General features: G+C 52.2%; 1 protein-coding gene across 2 annotated transcripts; it reads left to right on the plus strand.

The window, feature by feature from the left end:
• Nucleotides 1-3709: 3709 nt before the first annotated feature.
• Nucleotides 3710-13306, plus strand: LOC104676874 (delta(3,5)-Delta(2,4)-dienoyl-CoA isomerase, mitochondrial). 2 transcript variants are annotated; one of them, XM_030912925.1, is made up of 10 exons: nt 3711-3864; nt 4063-4246; nt 4389-4477; nt 10840-10964; nt 11041-11089; nt 11281-11345; nt 12205-12275; nt 12373-12444; nt 12721-12871; nt 13010-13306. In XM_030912925.1, the coding sequence occupies exons 1-10, from the start codon at nt 3813-3815 to the stop codon at nt 13112-13114; spliced, it is 963 nt and encodes a 320-aa protein (XP_030768785.1). In that variant the 5' UTR covers nt 3711-3812; the 3' UTR covers nt 13115-13306. The 2 variants fall into 2 exon arrangements, with proteins under 2 accessions (XP_030768786.1, XP_030768785.1); XM_030912926.1 differs by lacking the exon at nt 12373-12444 and having other exon boundaries at nt 3710-3864.
• Nucleotides 13307-13863: the final 557 nt, after the last annotated feature.

Consider the following 13863-nt stretch of genomic DNA (forward strand, 5'->3'; position numbering starts at 1 on the left):
TCCACGCTGGAGTGCAGTGGCATGATCTCGGCTCACTGCAATCTCCACCATCAGGTTCAAGCGATTCTCCTGCCTCAGCCTCCCCAGTAGCTGGGATTACAGGCGTGTGCCACCATGCCTGGCTGATTTTTGTATTTTTAATGGGGATGGTATTTCACCATATTGGCTAGGCTGGTCTTGAACTCCTGAGATCCACTGGCCGCAGCCTCCCAAAGGGCTAGGATACGCCACTGCGCCCGGCCTTACATTGTTAACATTTAATGACGTCACAAAAGTGTCATTTAGCAGATGAACAAGTTTTGCTTCACTATGGGAAGTTTCAAACAATCTCTAGACAAGGAAAAATTACAGTCATCTGCAGCCATAAATAAAATCAAGTAGGGTTTATTGTTTTTAAACCAGTCAAGGTGATAAAAAGTGAATTTTACCAGTTTCTCTCCTAGCATCCAATTTCACTTCCTGTTAGCAATTTGAGTCTCCTTCCAGAGATACTATATACATATGCCATATTCTGTGCATGTCCAGCTATATATATATATATATATATATTTTTTTTTTTTTTTGAGACAGAATCTCACTCTCTCACCCAGGCTGAAGTGCTGGAGTGCAGTGGCATAAGGTTGGCTCACTGCAACCTCTGCCTCCTGGGTTGAAGCAATTCTCCTGCCTCAGCCTTCCAAGTAGCTGGGATTACAGGCACCTACCACCTCGCCCCGCTAATTTTTTTTTTTTTTTTTTTTTGAGAGGGAGTCTCGCTCTGGCCCAGGCTGGAGTACAGTGGAGAGATCTTGGCTCACTGCAAGCTCAGCCTCCTGGGTTCACGCCATTCTTCAGCCTCAGCCTCCCTAGTAGCTGGGACTACAGGCGCCCACAGCCATGCCTGGCTAATTTTTTGTATTTTTTTTTTTTTTTCCTGAAACGGAGTCTCGCTCTGTCGCCCGGGCTGGAGTGCAGTGGCCGGATCTCAGCTCACTGCAAGCTCCGCCTCCCGGGTTCACGCCATTCTCCAGCCTCAGCCTCCTGAGTAGCTGGGACTACAGGCGCCCGCCACGTCGCCCGGCTAGTTTTTTTGTATTTTTTAGTAGAGACGGGGTTTCACCGTGTTAGCCAGGATGGTCTCGATCTCCTGACCTCGTGATCCGCCCGTCTCGGCCTCCCAAAGTGCTGGGATTACAGGCTTGAGCCACCGCGCCCGGCCTAATTTTTTGTATTTTTAATAGAGACGGGGTTTCACCGTGTTAGCCAGGATGGTCTCGATCTCCTGACCTCGTGATCCACCCGCCTCGGCCTCCCAAAGTATTGGGATTACAGACGTGAGCCACCACACCCAGCCCAGCTATACTTTTTTTTTTTTGAGACGGAGTCCCTCTCTGTCGCCCAGGCTGGAGTGCAGTGGCCGGATCTCAGCTCACTGCAAGCTTTGCCTCCCAGGTTTAAGCCATTCTCCTGCCTCAGCCTCCCGAGTAGGTGGGACAACAGGCGCCCACAACCTCGCCCGGCTACCAGCTATTCTTTTTTACACCAAAGGAACAAAGGATAATGCTAAATGTTCTATTACATCTTCACATTTTTTCTCACAATTTTTAATCTTTCCATAGAGGTTTCAGAGTTTTCCATGGTATAAACAGTCTACTGGTTTCAGAGTTTTCCATGGTATAAACAGTCTACTGTTGATGGGTAGTTAATGGTTCTGTCGTCCAAAAGAGCCTGCTTTTCCTGTCTGTGAAACCAGACAGGAGACAGGTTCATTAAGAAGGAAAGATAATTCCTTCAATCCCACTGGCCCAGAGACATCTGTTCACCGCCTTGCTCAATGTCTCCCCAAAGAGCACACTGAAGCAGTTTTACAGTCCTTTTTTTGTTTTGTTTTGAGACGGAGTCTCCCTCTGTCGCCCAGGCTGGAGTGCAGTGGCGCCATCTGGGCTCACTGCAAGCTCCGCCTCCCGGATTCACACCATTCTTCAGCCTCAGCCTCCGGAGTAGCTGGGACTACAGGCGCCCGCCAACACGCCTGGCTAATTTTTTGTATTTTTAGTAGAGATGGGGTTTCACCGTGTTAGCCAGGATGGCCTTGATCCCCCGGCCTTGTGATCCGCCCGCCTCGGCCTCCCAAAGTGCTGGGATTACAGGCGTGAGCCATCCCGCCTGGCCAGCAGTTTTACAGTACTTTTTATGCCTTTGGGTAGCTGGCTTTTACCAAGGGAGTTTCTTTCTTTCTTTTTTTTTTTTTTTTCTTCTTTTTTATTTTTTATTTTTTTTATTTTTTTTATTTTTTTTTTTGAGACGGAGTCTCGCTCTGTCGCCCGGGCTGGAGTGCAGTGGCCGGATCTCAGCTCACTGCAAGCTCCGCCTCCCGGGTTTACGCCATTCTCCTGCCTCAGCCTCCCGAGTAGCTGGGACTACAGGCGCCCGCCACCTCGCCCGGCTAGATTTTTGTATTTTTTTAGTAGAGACGGGGTTTCACCGTGTTAGCCAGGATGGTCTTGATCTCCTGACCTCGTGATCCGCCCATCTCGGCCTCCCAAAGTGCTGGGATTACAGGCTTGAGCCACCGCGCCCGGCCTCTTTTTTCTTTTTTTTAAGAACACAAACATTTTTTCTTTTCTTTTCTTTTCTTTTTTTTTTTTTTTTTTTTTTCTTTTGAGACAGAGTCTCGCTCTGTCGCCCAGGCTGGAGTGCGATGGTGCGATCTCGGCTCACTGCAAGCTCCGCCTCCCGGGTTAACGCCATTCTCCTGTCTCAGCCTCCCGTGTAGCTGGGACTAAAGGTGCCCGCCACCGCCCCCGGCCTTTTTTTCTTTTCTTTTTTTTTTTTTGAGACGGAGTCTTGCTGTGTCTCCCAGGCTGGAGTGCAGTGGCACAATCGCTGCTCATTGCAACCTCCGCCTCCCGGGCTCATGCCATTCTCCTGCCTCAGTCTCCCACTGGGATTAGAGGTGCCGGACACCGCACCCAGCTAATTTTTGTATTTCTACTAGAGACAGGGTTTCGCCATATTGACCAGGCTGGTGTTGAACTCCTGACCTCAGGTGATTCGGCTGCCGCGGCCTGCCAAAGTGCTTGTATTACAGGCGTGAGCCACGCGCTGGCCTAAGAACATGAATTCTGGAGCCATGTAATCCTTGCTTTAGCCCTTCTGAAGCCCAGCGACCTTGAACCTCGTGTCTTCCCGTGCCTGAGTCAGTTTTCCTCTGTATATAGTGGGTAATAGTACGACCTCCTGGTGGGAGTTCATATACAGTCAGCACTTAATGTTGGCCCATCTGTACTCATTCCTTTATGTGGGTAAACTCACAGTAATGCAAGTTTTCTTTAATTTTTAGTTAACATGATATATCCACATGCATGATGACAAGCTCTGCTGCCATTATGTCCTTGGACGTTTCAGCTGTCGCCAATTATGCCACCATTATGAAACAGCGGTGTGATGAATTCTAGCGGGAGCAATTTTCTTTTCTTTTCTTTTCTTTTTTTTTTTTTTTTTTGAGACGTAGTCTCCCTCCGTCGCCCAGGCTGGAGATCAAAGGCAAGATCTTGGCTCACTGCAAGCTCCGCCTCCCGGGTTCACGCCATTGCAGGAGCTATTTTCTTAGGCCAGGTTCCCACTGGGGTAAAGGGTCCTTTTCTGAGCCTGGCTCTATGTAAGGCAACCGGAACTCGGCTGCCCTTAGCAAAGATGGCGGGAAGAACGGCGTCTTTGCCTGTCAGGGTGCAGCATCGGTGCCCTCGCTCAACATGGCGGCCGTTTGTGCCCGCCCCCTCCGCTAATTGACGGGTTACTCGGTCCCAACACAGTAGACGAAGGCGGCGGCGATGGCGGCGGCGATAGTGGCTTCTCGCAGACTCCGCGACCTACTGAGCTGGCGTGAGTCAGCTCTTGACATGGGGGTGTATCCCGCTGTTAACAGCAGCTGTAGGACGTAGGACGGGGAGGCCCATCCAGGGTCACGAAGGGCCCGAGTCCCCTAAATTCAGGGGTGCGTGTGCTCCCTTTTGAAGGGCTCCCTAATTCTATAGGCCTGTGTCTTGGAGTCTGGGGTCATCAAAGGCTCTTTCTCCGCAGGATTGACAGCCTCCAACTACTCGGGACCCAGTATTAGCCTTCGCCTCACTGGCTCCTCTGCACAAGAGGAAGCCCCAGACCACAGCTATGAGTCCCTTCGTGTGACGTCTGCGCAGAAACATGTTCTGCATGTCCAGCTCAACCGGCCCAACAAGAGGAATGCCATGAACAAGGCCTTCTGGAGGTCTGACCTGCAGATCCTGGAGGCCTGCCTGCCGGGGAGGCGGGGGCTGCGGGACTGGGCCAGAGTGGAACCCTGTGGGGAGATGGACATGAGGGCAGGGTATTCCCACCCTATTTGTAGCCCTTCACTCGTTGCTTCACAGAGAGATGGTAGAGTGCTTCAGCAAGATTTCGAGAGACGCTGACTGTCGGGCGGTGGTGATCTCTGGTGCAGGAAAAATGTTCACTGCAGGTACCAGACGCTCTTCACACACCCTACCAGCCTTCCCAGCTCCTGGCAATAGACAGTGGAGCAGTGCTTCTTAATTAGGGTTTTAAGCAGCTTCTGACGTACACTTTTTTTTTGCTGTTCTTTTTGTTTTGTTTGTTTGTTTTTTGAGGCGGAGTCTTGCTCTGTTGCCAGGCTGGAATGCAGTGGCTCAATCTGAAGTCACCGCAACCTCCGCCTCCCGGGTTCAAGCAATTCTCCTGCCTGGGACTACAGGCGCGGGCCACCACGCCCAGCTAATTTTTGTATTTTTAGTAGAGACAAGGTTTCACCATGTTGGCCATGATGGTCTCCCTCTCCTGACCTCATCATCCGGCTGCCACAGCCTCCCAAAGTCCTGGGATTGTAGGCGTGAACCACCACTTCGACCCCTAACTTACACTTTTATCTGTTTTTGTGTGTGTGTGTTTCTTTTTGGGAGACAGGATCTTGCTCTGTCACCCAGGTTGGAGGGCAGTGGCCTAATCATAAATCACTGTAACGTCAAATACCTGAGCTCAAGCGATCCTCCCACCTCGGCCTCCCAAAGTGCCAGGTTTACAGGCAGGTGCCACCATGGCCAGCCCTCTCTTTTTTTTTTTTTTTTTTGAGACCTAATTTAAAACATTCAAATATGAAAATTAGTCCAACAGAACACGACGGGATCATAGGCTCTGAAGTCTGGGTTTCCATCCTGGATCTGTGGCCATGAAGGACATGCTTAACCTCTCAGTCTATAGCTGTGTCAGCATATAATATAATAACATGCTTTCATGCAACTCTGCAACTCACTCATTGATTTCCAGTTACAGGTCAGTTGAATCTTTGGATTGACCCACTGACCTGTTCTTCAGATGGGAGAATTTCCACTGATCACAGTTACTGACTCTTTCCTCATCTCTGTCCTCCTGTAAAGCACACCCAGTGATTTTTTTGTTTTGTTTTGTTTGAGACAGAGTTTCGCTTTTGTTGCAATGGCGCAATCTCAGGTCACTGCAACAACCTGTGCCTCCCGGATTCAAATGATTCTCCTGCCTCAGCCGCCCGAGTAGCTGGGATTACATGCACCCGGCTCCATGCCCGGTAATTTTTATATTTTTAGTAGAGACGGGGTCTCACCATTTTGGCCAGGCTGGTCTTGAACTCCTAGCCTCCAGTAATCTGCCCACCTCGGCCTCCCAAAGTGCTGGGATTATAGGCGTGAGCCACTGTGCCTGGTCAGTTATATATTTTTTGTCATGTATGTTTTTCTTCCTGCCATTGAGCATAGTTATAATGACAGATTTAAAATCCTTGTCTTCTGGCCGGGCGCGGTGGCTCATGCCTGTGATTTCAGCACGTTGGGAGGCAGAGGCGGGTGGATCACGAGGTCAGGAGATCGAGACCATCCTGGCTAACACGGCAAAACCCCGTCTCTACTAAAAAATACAAAAAAAAGTTAGCCGGTCATGGTGGCAGGCGCCTGTAATCCCAGCCACTTGGGAGGCTGAGGCAGGAGAATGGCGTGAACCTGGGAGGTGTAGGTTGCAGTGAGCCGATATGGTGCCACTGCACTACAGCCTGGGTGACAGAGGGAGACTACCAAAAAAAAAAAATCCTTGTTTTCTATCTCAATATCTGTGTCATCTTGGGGTCAGTCTCCTTATTATCTTTTCTCTTGAAAATGTCAGGCCAGGCCGGGCGCGGTGGCTCAAGCCTGTAATCCCAGCACTTTGGGAGGCCGAGACGGGCGGATCACGAGGTCAGGAGATCGAGACCATCCTGGCTAACACGGTGAAACCCCGTCTCTACTAAAAATACAAAAAAACTAGCCGGGCGAAGTGGCCGGCGCCTGTAGTCCCAGCTACTCGGGAGGCTGAGGCAGGAGAATGGCTTAAACCCGGGAGGCGGAGCTTGCAGTGAGCTGAGATCCGGCCACTGCACTCCAGCCCGGGCGACAGAGTGAGACTCTGCCTCAAAAAAAAAAAAAAAAAAAAAAAAAAAAAGAAAATGTCAGGCCGGGCTCGGTGGCTCACACTTGTAATCCCAGCACTTTGGGAAGCTGAGGCGGGTGGATCACTTGGGGTCAGGAGTTCAAGACCAGCCTGGCCAACATAGTGAAACCCTGTCTGTACTAAAAATACAAAAATTATCCTGGTGTGGTGGTGCATGCCTGTATCCCAGCTACTGGAGAGGCTGAGGCAGGAGAATGGCTTGAACCCAGAAGGCGGAGGTTGCAGTGAGCCGAGATCACGCCATTGCACCCCAACCTGGCTGACAAGAGCAAGACTCTGTCTCAAAAAAAAAAAAAAGAAAAGAAAAAGGCTCTCACTTCCCTGTTTCTTTTTATTTTGAGTTAGTTTGGATTGTTTCCTGGATGTTGGGTTATAGGAATAAGATGTAGATATTCTGGATTCTATCATATAAGTCCAAAGAATATTGAGTTTCCTGTTTTGGTAGCTTAGTTGGAATGAGTTTTTTTGGTTTTTCTGTTTTTATTTTTATTGTTTTGTAGAGATGAGGCCTTGCTATGTCACCCAGTCTGGTCTTGAACTCTTGAACTCAAGCGATCCTCCTGTCTCGGCCTCCCAGTGTGCTGGGACTATAAACGTGAGCCACTGTGCCTGGCTTCTTGCTGATTTACAAACCATATGTGCACCCCCAGCAAAAGATTTAAAAAATTCTTCAGCCTGGGCAACAAACTGAGACCTCGTCTCTAACAAAAATTAGCTGGGTGTGATGCATGACCACACTCCCAGCTACTCTGGAGGCTGAGGTGGGAGGATGGCTTGAGCCAGGGGGTCAAAACTGCAGTGAGCTGTGATCGTGCCACTGCACTCCAGCCTGGGTGACAGAGCAAGAGCCCATCTCAAAACAACAACAAAAACATAAATCTCCCAGCAAGAGATTAGGACGGAGGTGATACACAGAATTCGGAACTCCTCGCTCTGGCTCTCCCCTTTTTGGAATATCCCCCCTCACTTCCCGGCAGCTATGGTTCCGTCGGACTCTATCCTGTGGCTCTTCAAGCACAACTTCAGTCTGCCCTCAGGCTGAAAGCTTTCAAAACCGTTGTCAAAAACACCGTGAGAGTGTTCTGCCACTCTCCCAAGTGGTCACTTCCTCTAGAATCTGCCCAGTGCCTTCAGATAATTGTTTGTTTCTTGTCCAGCCAGAGTATGTAGTTGTCCGTGGGAAGGTTGGCCCTTTAGGAGTAAACCAGAAGCAAAATATTTCCTACACTGATTTCTGCACAGGGCCCAGAGCCCAGTGCTGGGAACCCAGTCGTGACCGAGACAGTCCCAGGCCCTCTCTCTCTCTCTCTCTTTTTCTTTCTTTCAAGACAGGGTCTCCCTCTGTCACCCGGGCTGGAGTGCAGTGCAGCAATCTCAGCTCACTGAAGCCGTGGCAGCCTGGGCTCAAGCCATAAGCCATCCTCCCACCTCAGTCCCTCAGGTAGCTGGGACCACAGGTGTGCACCAACATGCACAGCTAGTTTTTTCATTTTCTGTAGCGGCGGGGCTTGCTATGTTACCCAGGCTGGTCTCGACCCCTGATCTCAAGCGATCCTCCCGCCTCGGCCTCCCAAAGTGCTGGGATCACAGGCATGAGCCACCACGCCCAGCCTCCTTTCTTTCTGCATCTCGCTCTGTTCCTCCTTTTGTTCATTTGTTCATTCATTTGACAAACATTCAGTGACACAGTCCAGGGTCAGAGCCCCCTCCTGGGTGCTGGAGACATGGAATCGGGAGGCAGCCCCCATTCCTGACCCCTTGCTCTCATAGAGGTCATGTCTGAGAACAGAAAGATGAGGCTCCTTTCTGGCTGTGCCGGGCCCAGGTCCTTCACCTTTCAGCTCCCAGCTGAATGCGGCCGTCTCATCTTTTTTTTCAGCAGCAAGACCCAGAAGGCCAGAAAGAGGAAACAGTGGGTCATGCCGTGAACCAGTGATAGAGTAGAACTACTAAATAGAGAAAGAAAAAGTTGGCCACAATTATGCAGCACTCACGGTGTGTCACGCCCCTTTCTAAGCACTTTAAACATATCAGTTAATTCCAATCAGAGTCCACAAGACAGGTTCTGCTAAAAGCCCCGTTTAAAGGTAAAACAGATCCAGAGAGAGCAAAAAACTTATCCAATTCTCACAGCTTGTAAGTGGCAGAGCTGGGATTTTGGAACTCTGGCTCCTACCTCTGCTTGTCTTTTCACCTCTCTGTCCTGCCATTTTCTTTTCTTTTTACTTTTTATTTTGGAGCCAGGGTCTCCCTCTGTCGCCCCAGCTGGAGTGCAGTGACGTGATCATAGCTCACGTATCTTAGCCTCCAACTCCTGGGCTCAAGCGATCCGCCCACCTCAGCCTCCAAAAGTGCTGGGATTACAGGCGACCACGCCCAGCCTCATATGCAGCTAATTTTTTCATTTCTTGTAGAGAAGAGGTCTTGCAGTGTTGCCCCAGGCTGTTCTTAAAACCCTAGCCTCAAGCGATCCTCCTGCCTCTGCCTTCCAAAGTGCTGGGAGGCCCCAAAATATATTTGTTTATTCATTTGTTTGCCTCCCCAGGAGGACGGGGACTGTTGTCTATATTGGTCACCTATTGAGCAGCTCATGTGTGCCATGCCCTGTTCTAGGCACAGGGGATCCAGCAGTGGACAGAAAGACAAGAACTCCTGTGTTCTCAGAGCTCACATTCTAGAAAGGGAGTCAGGCCCTCAAGCAGATAAGGACATAGCAATAGGACAGGGAGCCATGCAGCCCAGAGGTAAGGTGGGATCAGGATGCAGGGGATGCTGCCACTGTTTAGTCAGGTTGGCCAGGGAGGGCCTCTCTGAGGAGGTGACCTTTGAGCTGTAGCTGAAGGAAGTGAAGGAGTCAGTGTGTGGCTGTTGAAGAGGGAGGGATAGTTGTCAGCCCAAAGGTCCTTGGCTCCCTCCCTCTCCCCCTCCGGATATTTACTCCAGGTCACCTCCTATTACTCCGGGTCACCTTCTCACTGAGAAGGTCCTGTACCACTGCAGCAGCCCTGTCCACGCGTGCACGTGCACACACACACACACACACACACACACAGTTGGAGGCCAGTGTGCCCAAAGTAATAGGTTGTGAATGGTGTTCACGAAGGGTAGTCATAACAAGGACGTTCCATTTTGTTCTAACAGCGACAGGCGGGAAAAAGAGGGTCTGGGCCAGGCACAGTGGCTCACGCCTGTAATCCCAGCACTTTGGGAGGCCGAAGCGGGTGGATCACAAGGTCAGGAGTTCGAGACTAGCCTGGCCCACATGGCAAAACCCCATCTGTACTAAAAATACAAAAATTAGCTGGGCGTGATGGCGGGCTCATGTAATCCCAGCTACTCGGGAGACTGAGGCAGGAGAATCGTTTGAGCCGGGAGGTGGAGGTTGCAATGAGCCAAGATCATGCCACTGCACTCCAGCCTGGGCGACAAGAGCAAGACTCTGTCTTAAAAAAAAAGTGTCTGATCCAAGCAGGTGTCCACTGGCTCCCCCTGGCTGCGTGTGGAGACAGACTGGGGACACAGGTGGAAACGGAGAGCAGGGCGGGCTCATGGAGAACAACTGATGGAGGAAAGGTCAGATTTGGGATCCTCTTGAAGTTGGAACCACAGAAATTGCTGCATCCTGAGATGTTTCTCATCTCAGGAAACAGCAGCGCCATTGACTCCATTGCTCACGCCACAGACCCTGAGTCTCGAGTTGTCTGGCATCTTGGGGAAGAGCATGGCCTCTGGAGCCATTGGATGGTTCCAGATTTTAAAATCTCACTCTGGCACGGCATGGTGGCTCACACCTTCAATCCCAGTGCTTTGGGAGGCCGAGGCGGGAGGATCACTTGAGCCTGGGAGTTCAAGACCAGCCTGTGCACAGTCCCAACCACTCAGGAGGCTGAGGTGGGAAGATTGCTTGAACCTGGGAGTTGGAGGCTGCAGTGAGCTTTGATCGTGCCACTGCACTGTAGCTGGTGTAACAGAGTGAGATCTTGTCTCCAAGATCAATTATTTAAATTAATGAGTTAATTTAAATAATTCACACTCACTACTCACCAGCCACTGTGACCCCTTGGGCAAGTGTTTAACCTTTCTGTGCCTTAGTTTACCCATCGGTAGCACAAATAGTAATAGGACCCAGCTAGTAGAGTTGTTGTGAGGATTCAGTGAGTAATGACTCTACAAATAATGGCTTTTATTTCCTTCCCACTCCACATGCAATCCCTCACCAAGTCCTGTGTGAGTTGGTTTTTCTGCCTTGGTGGTTTGGGGATTCGAACCTGCTGCGCCTGGGTTCTGACCCCTGGTTGGGGCAATGGGTGGGGCCTGGGAGCCTGGACAAGCTCTCTCACGCCTTCTCACCAGGTATTGACCTGATGGACCTGGCTTCAGACATCCTGCAGCCCAAAGGAGATGATGTGGCCCGGATCAGCTGGTACCTCCGTGACATCATCACTCGATATCAGGAGACCTTCAGCGTCATCGAGAAGGTGACTCTAGGGCATCCCTCTCCATGCCCACCTCCCCTGGGCCAGCCCTGACCCCACTCTTCCTGTTCCCTCTCAGTGCCCCAAGCCTGTGATTGCTGCCGTCCACGGGGGCTGCATTGGCGGAGGTGAGTCTGTGGCTGTCCTCCTGCTCGGGTGCTCCCCGGGTCGAGCTGCTACCCCAACGCTGCGACCACTGGCATCCAGCTTCAGCTCTGTCATGGGCCAGACTCTGTCCCAAGAGGAATCCCCCTCCCACGTCCTGGGAGGCGGGGTTGGTTCTGGTGGTCATTCAGCGTCCCTGGCCTCTACCTCCTAGGTGTGGACCTCATCACCGCCTGTGACATCCGGTACTGTGCCCAGGACGCTTTCTTCCAGGTGAAGGTGAGCCATCCTCCTGAGGTCCTGCTTAGAGCTGGGCAGTGGGGTGGGGTTGGGGGGCCTGGAGTGAGCCCCGAGGGCTTCATGGAAGAGTCGGAGTTGAACCTGACAAAGTAAGACATACTGGTAGAGGAAGTCAAGAGGTGAAGTTGTGAATGGGTAAGGTATGGGGTGGGGTTGAGGCTGGCAGGTGCCAGAGGCAGGGATTGCTCCTGGGGCCATAGGGATGAAGGTGGGAGGCAGGATGGAGCCAGGGGACTCAGTAAAGGGGTCTCAGGTAGGGTGAAGAGGGCACCTCTCTCATGATAGATGGAGCTGCCCTGAAGGGATGGGAGGGCGTGTGAGTGGGAAGGTGGGCTCTATTCTAGGTTGAAGGAACTTGCCTGAGTCAAGAAGCTGCCTGGGTAATGGAGTGGGACTTTGGAAGAAGTCCCTGGGGTGAAGGTGGGGCGGGACTCTCCAGTAAACATGAAATTTCATGGACGTTGATGTTGTGAGGGGCACAGTATTGGGTAGAAACCAAACACTGGGGCCAGGCACGGTGGCTCAAGCCTGTAATCCCAGCACTTTGGGAGGCCAAGACGGGTGGATCACGAGGTCAGGAGATCGAGACCATCCTGGCTAACACGGTGAAACCCCGTCTCTACTAAAAAATACAAAAAAACTAGCCGGGTGAGGTGGCGGGCGCCTGTAGTCCCAGCTACTCGGGAGGCTGAGGCAGGAGAATGGCGTGAACCCAGGAGGTGGAGTTTGCAGGGAGCTGAGATTGCGCCACTGCACTCCAACCTGGGCAGCAGCGCGAGACTCCGTCTCAAAAAAAAAAAAAAAAAGAAACCAAGCACTGACCCGGTTCCTCCCCCAGGAGGTGGACGTGGGTTTGGCTGCCGATGTAGGGACACTGCAGCGCCTGCCCAAGGTCATCGGGAACCAGAGGTGGGTGCATGGGGTGTGGATGTGTGGGCGGGATACCCCAGAACATCTCGCAGCCCTGGGGTGACAGCCACCTCCTGATGCACACTCCCCTTTGTAGCCTGGTCAACGAGCTGGCCTTCACCGCCCGCAAGATGATGGCTGACGAGGCCCTGGGCTGCGGCCTGGTGAGGTAGAGCCATGGCCCTGGTGGCTCAGTGCTGGGGGCAGCCAGGCCTGGAGGGGTGGAGGCCTCTTCGGGTCCCCTTGCCTCCTAGCTCTAGAATTCCAAGTGGCATCCTTTCTTGGCAAGGTCATTTCTTTAGTGTGCGGTCAGTCCCCTGCTCCCGTTGGGCTGTTTCTCTGGGGTCTTGGGCCTTCCTCTGTGACTGGCCACTTCTTCATCTGCGGGAGGCTGGGGGAGAGAGCCCTTCCCAGCCCACCCGGTCCCTGATCTCTTTCGCTGCAGCCGGGTGTTCCCAGACAAGGAGGTCATGCTTGATGCTGCCTTAGCGCTGGCGGCCGAGATTTCCAGCAAGAGCCCCGTGGCGGTGCAGAGCACCAAGGTCAACCTGCTCTACTCCCGTGACCATTCGGTGGCCGAGAGCCTCAACTATGTGGTAAGGCACTTGCTCCAACCAGTCACAGCCCTCCTCTAACCCCAGGCGACCAACCAAGGCTCAGGGTGCTGCATGCTTCATCCTGATTGGCCCCTGCTAATCTGTCTCCTCGTTCTTTCCCAACACCCTCGGTACCAGGCGTCCTGGAACATGAGCATGCTGCAGACCCAGGACATCACCAAGTCGGTCCAAGCCATGACTGAGAACAAGGAACTGAAAAGTGTCACCTTCTCCAAGCTCTGAGAGCCCTCGCATCCCGGTCCCCAACCAGGGGCCTGGCCTTGTCCCACCTCATCTGCAGAAAGGGAGGATGGGCGATGACCTTCGTCTGTGTGCCTTCTCACCCAGTCTCCCAGTTTATAACTATATGACAATGACTTCCTCAAGCCCAAGGCCTTATCTTCATCCCACGAACAATAAAGCAAAGTAAAGAAACCGGTGATCTTCTTGGAAAGAGGAGAGGCGGGAGGGGCTGGGATGCCCTTGGGGGCTCCAGAGACCGCAGTCCTGAAGGCTGGGGCTAGAGGTTGGATGCGTGGGAATGGGTGGCATGGAGGTGATGGCCATTCAGACTGGCAGCGGGCAGGCGAGGGGCACAAGGAAGCCAGGGAAGGAGGGAGTGAGCAAAAGTCACTGGGCTCCCCCTGGGTTGCAAGGCTTCCCGGTCTCCCTGCCTGCCCTGGGGTTGAGGGTGGTGTTCGCACCCTGCCTGGCACCTCTCACTGCACAGCACATGGGATCTGGTGCTGGCCTCTGGCTGGGATTCCCTTGTTACCAGGGAATTCCCTTGAGCCTCATTTCTTTAAAACTTTGGAGTGCTGGGTATGGTGGCTCACACCTGTAATCCCAGCAGTTTGGGAGGCTGAGGCAGGTGGATTGCCTTAGTTCAGGAGTTCGCGACCAGCCTAGTCAACATGGTGAAACCCCATCTCTACTAAAAATACAGAAATTAGCTGGGTGTGGTGGCTGGTGCCTGTAGTCCCAGCTACTGG

Source organism: Rhinopithecus roxellana, chromosome 12, assembly GCF_007565055.1.
Source record: "Rhinopithecus roxellana isolate Shanxi Qingling chromosome 12, ASM756505v1, whole genome shotgun sequence".
Lineage (NCBI taxonomy): Eukaryota > Metazoa > Chordata > Mammalia > Primates > Cercopithecidae > Rhinopithecus > Rhinopithecus roxellana.

Bases quoted from the DNA above. Each gene is read 5' to 3' on its own strand.
- LOC104676874 (XM_030912925.1), top strand. From the start codon at position 3,813: ATGGCGGCGGCGATAGTGGCTTCTCGCAGACTCCGCGACCTACTGAGC. The intron at 4,478-10,839 runs GTACCAGACGCT...CCTTCTCACCAG, and splicing joins AGGAAAAATGTTCACTGCAG to GTATTGACCTGATGGACCTG. The intron at 12,445-12,720 runs GTAGAGCCATGG...CTTTCGCTGCAG, and splicing joins CTGGGCTGCGGCCTGGTGAG to CCGGGTGTTCCCAGACAAGG.